This window comes from Eleutherodactylus coqui, chromosome 9 (genome assembly GCF_035609145.1).
Source record: "Eleutherodactylus coqui strain aEleCoq1 chromosome 9, aEleCoq1.hap1, whole genome shotgun sequence".
In the NCBI taxonomy this organism is placed as follows: Eukaryota; Metazoa; Chordata; class Amphibia; order Anura; family Eleutherodactylidae; genus Eleutherodactylus; species Eleutherodactylus coqui.
This window is the reverse complement of record NC_089845.1, coordinates 12,013,702-12,028,149: the sequence shown is the minus strand read 5'-3', so window position 1 is coordinate 12,028,149 and position 14,448 is coordinate 12,013,702. Positions and strand designations below refer to the sequence as shown.

General features: G+C 45.1%; 1 protein-coding gene across 1 annotated transcript in view; it reads right to left on the bottom strand.

Moving 5' to 3' along the window:
* Nucleotides 1-1,750: 1,750 nt before the first annotated feature.
* LOC136578925 (poly(rC)-binding protein 3-like) overlaps nucleotides 1,751-14,448 on the bottom strand; it is a 645,331-nt gene continuing 632,633 nt past the window's right edge. Inside the window, exon 14 of the mRNA XM_066579121.1 lies at nucleotides 1,751-1,925. Coding sequence (XP_066435218.1) covers nucleotides 1,823-1,925 — 103 coding nt within the window. The 3' untranslated portion in view covers nucleotides 1,751-1,822. The remainder of the gene's footprint in view (nucleotides 1,926-14,448) is intronic.

Here is a 14,448-nt window from a genome sequence, read left to right as displayed (position 1 = left end):
GGGTGAACACTCCAATGGATCCTTGACTCCTTGGATCCTTGTAAGTGTAGTCCCCAAGAAAGATGTAAGAGCAGCACACCAGGGATTCTTTAAGAATTCGTATAGCACCAAAAGGCGCTTCCTTTATTTAGATCGCCATAAAAATTTGACGTTTCAGCCCTATATGGGCCTTTCTCAAGTGTGAGAGGCCCATACAGGGCTGAAATGTTGCATTTTTATGGAGATTTAAATAAAGGAAGCGCCTTCTGGTGCTATACAATTTCTTAAAGAATCCCTGGTGTGCTGCTCCTACATCTTTCTTGGGGACTAATTTTAATACAGTAGCGCACAAAATTATATATTTCAGTGAGTTCTTCAACCTGCGCGTTATTTCATCTATAAGTGCGCTATATAGAATGTTAATATTGTAATATTATTTCTGTTAGCATCAATCACCAATGAGTGGTTGTTTAGGCAAAGTGAACGTTCTTGGAGACCAGATGTAGCAGAGGAGCAAGGGATCCTATTCATGAGAAGACTCACAACGGCACATTTATAACTAATGGCCTTTATTTTATGGAATGATTATCATTCAGTTTATTGTTGGATCGTGCAACACTGCCAGCGACCGAGCAAAAAATTATATAATTCATTCACGTATCATTCGGTGTTCAGTTTAGGCAGCCTTAAAAATCAAAAGATGATCAGCCTGTTTAAAGAAGTAGTCTTTTATCTATGAATGACTGCCTATCTACTGTGAAAGGAGGAGAGCAACAGAAGCGATCATCCATTCTCTGAATGATTATCACTCCTGTGTGAAAGATCGGCAGTGATATCATTGTGATGACTTTGAAAAAAGTGCGGCAGCATTCACGGGTGTAGACAAGCCTGACAAAGATCCGATTGGAGGTTGAAACGCCGCTGTAATTTTACCATGGGAGAATAAAAGTTTGCTACTTTCTCTACACCCGTGAATGCTGCCGCACTTTTTTCAAATTTTGATGTGCTATGCGGATGAGGTCTGGTCCGTGTGCGGCTGGTGCCTTGCGTAGAAGGATCCAACCACAGGAGTGGTATTTCTTTATATGCTGCTGGTGGCTCTGTGTATATATTGACTATCATTGTGATGACTGTCAGCCACTTAAATGCCTGAAAAATTGCCTCATCTAAAAGGACCCTTAGGCAGGCTTCACATGGATGTTAATGTATTTACACATGCATTTGTGCAATGGCTGTTGCATCTTTGTGCATGTGTGTGTACTTTTTCTGCACGCATGCCCTGCATATTTGCATGTGCAAAGAAACACACATATGCTTCCATTGATTTCATGGTTTAATTAGTTTAATATGTGCTATTTTTGTGCACAATATGCAAGAAAACATTACATGCTCTTTTTCTTTTTGCACAACCAAATTGCACATGCAAATAAAATGCACATGTGACCGAACCCACTGAAATCATTGGGTTCTATTCACCGCAACACAGCAAATTTTGAACCTGTTGTATGCAGCACAAGTGCGTTCGTGTGAATAAGCCTTTAGTCAGACAAATCTAATAGCATACTGCAAAAATACTTACTTTTTTAGTTTATCAGTAATACTTTGATTTCCATAAAATATTGAATTGCTGTATTTCTTTTCCAGTAGCCCCGTGTACTCATGTATATAAAGCAGTTTCTTGAGGTAACATTTACTGGTAGAGTTGCATTTTAATTTTTATTTTTTTAAAGATAAAAAACAAAGGCCCCAAAGAAATGGTGAAGATTTATTATTTATATTGTAAAGGTGTCAGAGCATGAAATACCGGACATAAGCCCAACTTGATTGTCTTGAAAGGTTTCCGTTAATTAAAGCTGTTTTCTTCAGACTCCTCCAGATGATGGTCTATGACCGCAGAACAAGTAGCGCTTCTCACCTCCACACTTCTGTGAAATGTCTCCATCTTTCTTTAAAATCATTTTATAGAAGGAAGTGAAACATGAACAGATTACAAAATAAGTACAACACTCCTGCTGGCAAACAGTAGACACATTGGTCACACATCTGTATCTGCCATCACATGAGGGGATATTTAGGCACAATTCTTTTTGTAAAGCTGCTCACCTGCATAGAAAAACCTAGGAGAAGCTATACTCACCTCAGCTGATCCTGTTGCCCCAATGCCCAATCTTCTGCTGCTCTCCACTTCTTGCATCAGCGATGATATCGCAGACACAAGGTATGTGACTGCTGCAACCAATCTCCGGCTCGCTGCAGTGGTCATATGTCCTTGAATAGGGATGTAATCACTTCAGTAGAGATAGTGGGGAAGCAGGCACCAGTGAAACCGCTGTGGTGGGGACCAGTGAGTGGGTAGGACTTTTTTATGCTCTTCCAGCCTTATGAGCAGCTTTGCAAAAAAACAAAATTGTACCCAAGTAACCCTTTTAAGGTGAAAATCCATGCAGCATGAGAACAATGTGTATATATTTGGTTTATATTTACACTACTGTTCATTAATTTCAATACACCCCCAGATTTGTCGATTTCTCTGTTAATGACGATTGTAATACTTGTGTTTTGCACCGAAATGAGTCTACCTGCAGTTATAAACACTTTGTTCATAAACACATCTATATATATAAAATTGAATGTATGCGTGTGTGTCTGTCTGCGTGCGTGTCTGTCTGTCTGTCCTTTATGCGCTACTACACCATTCATCCGATCGCCATGAAACTTTGGGAAGTTGTTGAGTACACTCCTGGGAAGATTATAGGCATAGTACAACTATCCTACGATAAATGGCGCGCGTGCGAGCGTCGTCGACAGTTACGACCCCCCCACGTAGATCGTTCCATTTCCATCACTGCCACTAATTTTCTCGCTTCCCGATGTTGTAGAAACATGAAATTTGGCACGAGCATTGATTATGTCATAAATAGGAAAAGCTAATGGGTCCCAACTCGATTATTCAATTCTATGTGCAAAACAATTAGCGTCCAAATTTTACATACGGAATCTAATTTTCTCGCTTCCCAATGTCATAGAAACTTGAAATTTTGCACGGGCATTGATTATGTCAAAAATAGGAAAAGTTAATGGGTCCCAACTCGATTATTCAATTGTAAGCGCCAAAGAATTAGCGTCCAAATTTTACGTACGGTATCTAATTTTCTCGCTTCCCAATGTCATAGAAACTTGAAATTTGGCACGGGCATTGATTATGTCATAAATAGGAAAAGTTAATGGGTCCCAACTCGATTATTCAATTCTAAGCGCCAAAGAATTAGCGTCCAAATTTTACGTACGGAATCTAATTTTCTCGCTTCCCAATGTCATAGAAACGTGAAATTTGGCACGGGCATTGAATATGTCATAAATAGGAAACACTAATCGGTCCCAACTCGATTATTCAATTCTATGCGCCAAAGAATTAGCGTCCAAATTTTACGTACGGAATCGAATTCTCTCGCTTCCCACTGTAATAGAAACGTGAAATTTGGCAGGAGCATTGCTTATGTCATAAATAGGAAAAGTTAATGGGTCAAAACTCGATTATTCAATTCTATGCACCAAAGAATTAGCGTCCAAATTTTACGTACGGAATCTAATTTTCTCGCTTCCCAATGTCATAGAAACTTGAAATTTGGCACGAGCATTGAATATGTCATAAATAGGAAAAGCTAATGGGTCCCAACTCGATTATTCAATTCTATGCACAAAAGAATTAGCATCCAAATTTTACGTACGGAATCGAATTCTCTCCCTTCCCAATGTAATAGAAACTCGAAATTTGGCACGCGCATTGATTATGTCATAAATAGGAAAAGCTAATGGGTCCCATCTCGATTATTCAATTCTATGCACAAAAGAATTTGCATCCAAATTTTACGTACGGAATCTAATTTTCTCGCTTCCCGATGTAATAGAAACTTGAAATTTGGCACGAGCATTGATTATGTCATAAATAGGAAAAGTTAATGGGTCCCAACTCGATTATTCAATTCTATGCGCAAAAGAATTAGCGTCCAAACTTTACGTACGGAATGTAATTTTTTCACATAGAAACTTGAAATTTGGCACGGGCATTGATTATGTCATAAATAGGAAAAGCTAATGGGTCCCAACTCGATTATTCAATTCTAAGCGCAAAACAATTAGCGTCCAAATTTTACATACGGAATCTAATTCTCTCACTTCCTGATATATATAAATGAATGTCTGTCTGTCTGTCTGTCCTTTATGCATTACTACACCATTCATCCAATTGCCATGAGACTTTGGGAAGTTGCTGAGTACACTCCTGGGAAGATTACTGGCATAGTACAACTATCCTACGATAGGTGGCGCGCATGCGAGCATCGTCGACAGTTATGCCCCCCAGACAAAGATCGTTTGATTTCCATCTCAAGCACAAAAGCAAAAGGCATTACGAGCAACGGGATGAGTGTTCAACTACAAAATGATGCATCCGCCGAACGTTTCGCAAGACAATTCCTGGATATTGAGAATGTTGAGGTAAAATAAAAGCTGTGCTGTGATTGGTTGCTATATATTATACATATTATACCGCTGAGGTAACATGAAAGCTGCGCTGTGATTCGTTGCTATTTTTTATATTGCTGAGGCAGAATAAAAGTTGCGCTGTGATTGGTTGTTATTTCTCTTACTGCTGACGTAACATGAAAGCTGCACTGTGATTGGGTGTTATCTATATATATAAAATTGAATGTATGCGTGTCTGTCTGTGTGTCTGTCTGTCTGTGTGTTTGTCCTTTATGCGCTACTACACCATTCATCCGATCGCCATGAAACTTTGGGAAGTTGTTGAGTACACTCCTGGGAAGATTATAGGCATAGTAAAACTATCCTACGATAAATGGCGCACGTGTGAGCATCGTCGACAATTACGACCCCCACGTAGATCGTTCGATTTCCATCGTTGCCACTAATTCTCTCACTTCCCGATGTCGCAGAAACAGGAAATTTGGCAGGAGCATTGATTAGGTCATACATAGGAAAAGCTAATGGGTCCCAAATGGATTATTCAATTCTAAGCGCCAAAGAATTAGCATCCAAATTTTACGTACGGAATCTAATTTTCTCGCTTCCCAATGTCATGGAAACTTGAAATTTGGCACAAGCATTGATTATGTCATAAATAGGAAAAGTTAATGGGTCCCAACTCGATTATTCAATTGTAAGCGCCAAAGAATTAGCGTCCAAATTTTACGTACGGAATCTAATTTTCTCGCTTCCCAATGTCATAGAAACTTGAAATTTGGCAGGAGCATTGATTAAGTCAGAAATAGGAAAAGCTAATGGGTCCCAACTCGATTATTCAATTCTATGTGCAAAAGAATTAGCATCCTAATTTTACGTGCGGAATGTAATTTTCTCACTTTCCGGTGTCATAAAAAACAGGAAATTTGGCAAGAGCATTGATTATGTCATAAATAGGAAACGCTAATCGGTCCCAACTCGATTATTCAATTCTATGCGCCAAAGAATTAGCGTCCAAATTTTACGTACGGAATCTAATTTTCTCACATAGAAACTTGAAATTTGACACGGGCATTGAATATGTCATAAATAGGAAATGCTAATGGGTCCCAACTCGATTATTCAATTCTATGCGCCAAAGAATTAGCGTCCAAATTTTACGTACGGAATGTAATTTTCTCACATAGAAACTTGAAATTTGGCACGGGCATTGAATATGTCATAAACAGGAAAAGCTAATGGGTCCCAACTCCATTATTTAATTCTAAGCGCAAAGCAATTAGCGTCCAAATTTTACGTACGGAATCTAATTCTCTCACTTCCTGATATATATAAATGAATGTATGTCTGTCTGTCTGTCCTTTATGCATTACTAGACCATTCATCCAATTGCCATGAGACTTTGGGAAGTTGTTGAGTACACTCCGGGGAAGATTATAGGCATAGTACAACTATCCTACGATAGGTGGCGCGCGTGCGAGCATCGTCGACAGTTATGCCCCCCCAGACAAAGATCGTTTGATTTCCATCTCAAGCACGAAAGCAAAAGGCATTACGAGCAACGGGATGCGTGTTCAACTACAAAATGATGCATCCGCCGAACGTTTCGCAAGACAATTGCTGGATATTGAGAATGTTGAGGTAAAATGAAAGCTGTGCTGTGATTGGTTGCTATTTCTTATACTGCTGAGGTAACATGAAAGCTGTGCTGTGATTGGTGGCTACTTCTTATACTGCTGAGGTAACATGAAAGCTGTGCTGTGATTGGTTGCTATTTCTTATACTGCTGAGGTAACATGAAAACTGTGCTGTGATTGGTGGCTACTTCTTATACTACTGAGGTTGCATGAAAGCTGTGCTGCAATTCGTTGTTATATATTATACCACTGAGGTAACATGAAAGCTGCGCTGTGATTGGTTGCTATATATATAATACCGCAGAGGTAACATGAAAGCTGCGCTGTGATTGGTTGCTATTTTTTATATTGCTGAGGCAGAATAAAAGTTGCGCTGTGATTGGTTGTTATCTAGATATATAAAAATGAATGAATGTATGTCTGTCTGTCTTCGCAGCAACGTGCGACGGGTAAGCTAGTCTATATATATAAAATTGAATGTATGCGTGTCTGTGTGCGTGTCTGTTTGTTCTTTATGCGCTACTACACCATTCATCCGATCGCCATGAAACTTTGGGAAGTTGTTGAGTACACTCCTGGGAAGATTATAGGCATAGTACATTTAAGCTACGATAAATGGCGTGCGCGCGTGCGTCGTCGACAGTTACGACCCCCCCCCACGTAGATCGTTCGATTTCCATCATTGCCACTAATTCTCTCACTTCCCGATGTTGTAGAAACATGAAATTTGGCACGAGCATTGATTATGTCATAAATAGGAAAAGTTAATGGGTCCCAACTCGATTATTCAATTGTAAGCGCCAAAGAATTAGCGTCCAAATTTTATGTACGGAATCTAATTTTCTCGCTTCCCAATATCATAGAAACTTGAAATTTGGCAGGAGCATTGATTATGTCATAAATAGGAAAAGCTAATGAGTCCCAACTCAATTATTCAATTCTATGTGCAAAAGAATTAGCGTCCAAATTTTACGTACGGAATGTAATTTTCTCACATAGAAACTTGAAATTTGGCACGAGCATTGATTATGTCATAAATAGGAAACGCTAATGGGTCCCAACTCGATTATTCAATTCTATGCGCCAAAGAATTAGCGTCCAAATTTTACGTACGGAATCTAATTTTCTCGCTTCCCAATGTCATAGAAACTTGAAATTTGGCACGAGCATTGATTATGTCATAAATAGGAAACGCTAATGGGTCCCAACTCGATTATTCAATTCTAAGCGCCAAAGAATTAGCGTCCAAATTTTACTTATGGAATCTAATTTTCTCGCTTCCCAATGTCATAGAAACTTGAAATTTGGCACGAGCATTGATTATGTCATAAATAGGAAATGCTAATGAGTCCCAACTCGATTATTCAATTCTAAGCGCCAAAGAATTAGCGTCCAAATTTTATGTACGGAATCTAATTTTCTCGCTTCTCAATGTCATATAAACTTGAAATTTGGTACGAGCATTGATTATATCATAAATACGAAAAGCTAATGGGTCCCAACTCGATTATTCAATTCTAAGCGCCAAAGAATTAGTGTCCAAATTTTACGTACGTAATGTAATTTTCTCACATAGAAACTTGAAATTTGGCACGAGCATTGATTATGTGATAAATAGTAAAAGCTAATGGGTCCCAACTCGATTATTCAATTCTATGTGCCAAAGAATTAGCGTCCAAATTTTACGTACGGAATCTAATTTTCTCACTTTCCGATGTCATAGAAACTTGAAATTTGGCACGAGCATTGATTATGTCATAAATAGGAAACGCTAGTGGGTCCCAACTAGAGATGAGCGAACGTACTCGTCCGAGCTTGATGCTCGGGCGAATATTAGGGTGTTCGGGATGCTCGTTACTCTTAACGAGCACCACGCGGTGTTCGGGTTACTTTCACTTTCATCTCTGAGACGTTAGCGCGCTTTTCTGGCCAATTGAAAGACAGGGAAGGCATTACAACTTCCCCCTGTGACGTTCAAGCCCTATACCACCCCCCTGCTGTGAGTGGCTGGGGAGATCAGATGTCACTCGAGTATAAAAGTCGGCCCCTCCCGCGGCTCGCCTCAGATGCCTTGTGAGTTAGCTGAGGGAAAGTGCTGTTGTGTTGGAGCTGCTGTAGGGAGAGTGTTAGGAGTGAGTGTAGGCTTCAAGAACCCCAACGGTCCTTCTTAGGGCCACATCTATCCGTGTGCAGTAGTGTGGAGGCTGCTGTTAGCAGTGTTGCCCATTTTTTTTTTTTCAAAATTGGCTGTGCAGAGCATTGCGCCCTGCAGTAATACTACAGGGACAGAAGTGGTGGTTAGGCAGGGAGAGTGTTAGGAGTGAGTGTAGGCTTCAAGAACCCCAACGGTCCTTCTTAGGGCCACATTTAACCGTGTGCAGTACTGTGCAGGCTGCTGTTAGCAGTGTTGCATTTTTTTTTTTCAAAATCGGCTGTGCAGAGCATTGCGCCCTGCAGTAATACTACAGGGACAGAATTGTGTAGGCAGGGCCAGAAGACATATATTATTGATTGAATATAGTCAGTGGGCCTTTTCTTTAAAAAAAAAAAGGGAAACATTCTATTTGGCCTGCCTCTGACAGTCCTCAGCGTTCTGGGTACGTGTGTGGTGGGTGGAGAACGTAAAGAAATCATACGCAGCCAGCTACGTTTAACAGCAGGCTTGCGCCAATTTATTTCCTGCCTGGGAAATCACTGCTCTGCTGTAGTTAATAACTCTGCAACCCTGCAGTTCTGTGACACATTTGCAGGGCCAGAAGACATATTTATTATTGATTGAATATACGCAGTGGGCCTTTCCTTTAAAAAAAAGGGAAAACATTCTATTTGGCCTGCCTCTGACAGTCCTCAGCGTTCTGGGTACGTGTGTGGTGGGTGGAGAACGTAAAGAAATCATACGCAGCCAGCTACGTTTAACAGCAGGCTTGCGCCAATTTATTTCCTGCCTGGGAAATCACTGCTCTGCTGTAGTTAATAACTCTGCAACCCTGCAGTTCTGTGACACATTTGCAGGGCCAGAAGACATATTTATTATTGATTGAATATACGCAGTAGGCCTTTCCTTTAAAAAAAAGGGAAAACATTCTATTTGGCCTGCCTCTGACAGTCCTCAGCGTTCTGGGTACGTGTGTGGTGGGTGGAGAACGTAAAGAAATCATACGCAGCCAGCTACGTTTAACAGCAGGCTTGCGCCAATTTATTTCCTGCCTGGGAAATCACTGCTCTGCTGTAGTTAATAACTCTGCAACCCTGCAGTTCTGTGACACATTTGCAGGGCCAGAAGACATATTTATTATTGATTGAATATACGCAGTGGGCCTTTCCTTTAAAAAAAAGGGAAAACATTCTATTTGGCCTGCCTCTGACAGTCCTCAGCGTTCTGGGTACATGTGTGGTGGGTGGAGAACGTAAAGAAATCATACGCAGCCAGCTACGTTTAACAGCAGGCTTGCGCCAATTTATTTCCTGCCTGGGAAATCACTGCTCTGCTGTAGTTAATAACTCTGCAACCCTGCAGTTCTGTGACACACTTGCAGGGCCAGAAGACATATTTATTATTGATTGAATATACGCAGTGGGCCTTTCCTTTAAAAAAAAGGGAAAACATTCTATTTGGCCTGCCTCTGACAGTCCTCAGCGTTCTGGGTACGTGTGTGGTGGGTGGAGAACGTAAAGAAATCATACGCAGCCAGCTACGTTTAACAGCAGGCTTGTGCCAATTTATTTCCTGCCTGGGAAATCAAATCACTGGTAATACAGCATGCTGAGGGGTAGGGGTAGGCCTAGAGGACGTGGATGCGGCCGAGGACGCGGAGGGCCAAGTGAGGGTGTGGGTACAGGCCGAACTCCTGATCCAGGTGTATCGCAGCCGACTGCTGCGCGATTACGAGAGAGGCACGTTTCTGGCGTCCCCACATTCATCGCACAATTAATGGGTCCACGCGGGAGACCTTTATTAGAAAATGAGCAGTGTGAGCAGGTCCTGTCGTGGATGGCAGAAAGTGCTTCGAGCAACCTATCGTCCACCCACAGTTCTGTGCCGTCCACTGCTGCAAATCCGAATCCTCTGTCTGCTGCTCCTCCTTCCTCCCAGCCTCCTCACTCCACTACAATGACACATGCTCAGGAGCGGGAAGACTCCCAGGAACTGTTCTCGGGCCCCTGCTCAGATTGGGCAGCAGTGGTTCCTCTCCCACCAGAGGAGTTTATCGTCACTGATGCCCAACCATTGGAAAGTTCCCGGGGTCCGGGGGATGAGGCTGGGGACTTCCGGCAACTGTCTCAAGACATTTCAGTGGGTGAGGAGTACGATGACGATGAGACACAGTTGTCTATCGGTGAGGTAGTAGTAAGGGCAGTAAGTCCGAGGGAGGAATGCACAGAGTATTCGGAGGAAGAGCAGCAGGACAATGAGGTGACTGACCCCACCTGGTTTGCAACGCCTACTCAGGACAGGTCTTCAGAGGGGGAGGCAAGGGCAGCAGCAGGGCAGGTTGCAAGAGGCAGTGCGGTGGCCAGGGGTAGAGGCAGGGCCAGACCGAATAATCCACCAACTGTTTCCCAAAGCGCACCCTCACGCCATGCCACCCTGCAGAGGCCAAGGTGCTCTAAGGTCTGGCAGTTTTTCACAGAGACGCCTGACGACCGACGAACAGTGGTGTGCAACCTTTGTCGCGCCAAGATCAGCCGGGGAGCCACCACCAACAGCCTCACCACCACCAGCATGCGCAGACATATGATGGCCAAGCACCCCACAAGGTGGGACGAAGGCCGTTCACCGCCTCCGGTTTGCACCGCTGCCTCTCCCCCTGTGCCCCAACCTGCCACTGAGATCCAACCCCCCTCTGAGGACACAGGCACTACCGTCTCCTGGCCTGCACCCACACCCTCACCTCCGCTGTCCTCGGCCCAATCCAGCAATGTCTCGCACTGCACCGTCCAGCCGTCGCTAGCGCAAGTGTTTGAGCGCAAGCGCAAGTACGCCGCCACGCACCCGCACGCTCAAGCGTTAACCGTCCACATAGCCAAATTTATCAGCCTTGAGATGCTGCCGTATAGGGTTGTGGAAACGGAGTCCTTCAAAAGTATGATGGTGGCGGCGGCCCCGCGCTACTCAGTTCCCAGTCACCACTACTTTACCCGATGTGCCGTCCCAGCCCTGCACGACCACGTCTCCCGCAACATTGTACGCACCCTCACCAACGCGGTTACTGCCAAGGTCCACTTAACAACAGACACGTGGACAAGCACAGGCGGGCAGGGCCACTACATCTCCCTGACGGCACATTGGGTGATTTTAGTGGAGGCTGGGACAGAGTCAGAGCCTGGGACCGCTCACGTCCTACCCACCCCCAGAATTGCGGGCCCCAGCTCGGTGGTGGTATCTGCGGCGGTGTATGCTTCCTCCACTAAAGCACCCTCCTCCTCCTCCAACGCAACCTCTGTCTCGCAATCAAGATGTGTCAGCAGCAGCAGCGCGTCGCCAGCAGTCGGTGTCGCGCGGCGTGGCAGCACAGCGGTGGGCAAGCGTCAGCAGGCCGTGCTGAAACTACTCAGCTTAGGAGATAAGAGGCACACGGCCCACGAACTGCTGCAGGGTCTGACAGAGCAGACCGACCACTGGCTTGCGCCGCTGAGCCTCCAACCGGGCATGGTCGTGTGTGACAACGGCCGTAACCTGGTGGCGGCTCTGCAGCTCGGCAGCCTCACGCACGTGCCATGCCTGGCCCACGTCTTTAATTTGGTGGTTCAGCGCTTTCTGAAAAGCTACCCACGCTTGTCAGACCTGCTCGTAAAGGTGCGCCGGCTCTGCGCACATTTCCGCAAGTCCCACATGGACGCTGCCACCCTGCGCACCCTGCAACATCGGTTTACTCTGCCAGTGCACCGACTGCTGTGCGACGTGCCCACACGGTGGAACTCTACGCTCCACATGTTGGCCAGGCTCTATGAGCAGCGTAGAGCTATAGTGGAATACCAACTCCAACATGGGCGGCACAGTGGGAGTCAGCCTCCTCAATTATTTTCAGAAGAGTGGGCCTGGTTGGCAGACATCTGCCAGGTCCTTCGAAACTTTGAGCAGTCTACCCAGGTGGTGAGCGGCGATGCTGCAATCATTAGCGTCACCATTCCTCTGCTATGCATCTTGAGAAGTTCCCTGCAAAGCATAAAGGCAGACGCTTTGCGCTCGGAAACAGAGCCGGGGGAAGACAGTATGTCGCTGGATAGTCAGAGCACCCTCCTGTCTATATCTCAGCGTGTTCAGGAGGAGGAGGAGCATGAGGAGGATGAGGAGGAGGGGGAAGAGACAGCTTGGCCCACTGCTGACGGTACCCATGCTGCTTGCCTGTCATCCTTTCAGCGTGTATGGCCTGAGGAGGAGGAGGAGGAGGAGGAGGATCCTGAAAGTGATCTTCCTAGTGAAGACTGCCATGTGTTGCGTACAGGTACCCTGGCACACATGGCTGACTTCATGTTAGGATGCCTTTCTCGTGACCCTCGCGTTGCACGCATTCAGGCCACTACGGATTACTGGGTGTACACACTGCTCGACCCACGGTATAAGGAGAACGTTTCCACTCTCATTCCCGAAGAGGAAAGGGGTTCGAGAGTGTTGCTATACCACAGGACCCTGGCGGACAAGCTGATGGTAAAATTCCCATCCGACAGCGCTAGTGGCAGAAGGCGCAGTTCCGAGGGTCAGGTTGCAGGGGAGGTGCGGAGATCGAGCAGCATGTACAGCACAGACAGTACAACAGTCTTTAAGGCCCTGGACAGCTTTATGGCTCCCCAGCAAGACTGTGTCACCGCTCCCCAGTCAAGGCTGAGTCGGCGGGAGCACTGTAAAAGGATGGTGAGGGAGTACGTAGCCGATCGCACGACCGTCCTCCCTGACGCCTCTGCCACCTACAACTACTGGGTGTCGAAGCTGGACACGTGGCCTGAACTCGCGCTGTATGCCCTGGAGGTGTTTGCTTGTCCTGCGGCTAGCGTCCTGTCAGAGAGGGTGTTTAGTGCGGCTGGGGGAATCATCACAGATAAGCGTACCCGCCTGTCAACCGACAGTGCCGACAGGCTTACACTCATCAAGATGAACAAAGCCTGGATTTCCCCAGACTTCTCTTCTCCACCAGCGGACAGCAGCGATACCTAAGCAATACGTAGGCTGCACCCGCGGATGGAAGCATCGTTCTCTCTCATCATCCAAAACGGGGACATTTCTGCTTCATCAATCTGTGTATAATATTCCTCCTCCTCCTCCTCCTGCTCCTCCTCCTGAAACCTCACGTAATCACGCCGAACGGGCAATTTTTCTTAGGGCCACAAGGCTCACTCATATAATTTTTCTTAAAATTTTTTATACGTTTCAATGCTCTTAAAAGCGTTGAAACTTTAACTTGAACCAATTTTTCGTTAAACTGGGCTGCCTCCAGGCCTAGTTACCACTTAAGCCACATTAACCAAAGCGATTAATGGGTTTCACCTGCCATCTTGGTTGGGCATGGCCAATTTTTTCCGAGATACATTAGTACTGTTGGTACACCAATTTTTTTGGGCCCTCACCTACAGTGTAATCATAGTAATTTCTATGTTCTTCGCCTGCACTCATGGTACAGAAAGGTGTGTGTGGTTGGCCTACACTTTAGCTACATAAATGTAACTGGGGCCTTGTCTATACTGCAGCTACTGAAATGTGAAAGAGACTGTTATCTCCCTAAACTGCTGCAATGGGAATGTTACTGGGGCCTTTCTTGAGTGCTACTATTACTGAAATGGAACTAAGACTGCGCTCCCCCTATACTGCTGCTAGTGATATGTTAGTGGGGCCTGTCCCTAATGCTACCGCTAAAATGTTAATAATTCTGGGCTCTGCCTATACCGCTGCTAATGGTATGTCACTGGGGTGTGGAAACAGAGGCTTCACAAAGACATGATGGCGGCGAGGCCATTTCCCACCAACGCTGTTACTGTTAAGGTGCATATAACAACGGACACGTGTAGAGGACACATCCCCCTCCTCCTCCAACAATGAAAACATTCTTGGCAAATACATTTGCATTGGTCCGTCTGGTGGCAGTCCAAGAATTTCACCTTTAACGACACAACAAGAGAGCACCATCACCATCCCCCCGCCACGGCCCACTTAATCCTGGCCACATTCCGAAAACCAACTACATTAAACCGCGCTACCAGGTCCGCAGTCACCACCACATTACCACCAACGAGGTTACTGTTAAGGTACATATTACCAGTCTGACTGGGGCATGCAGTGTGGGCCGAAGCCCACCTGCATTAAGCACGACATTACTACCTCATCTGTGTTGGGCCATGCAATGGGATATTTTTATGT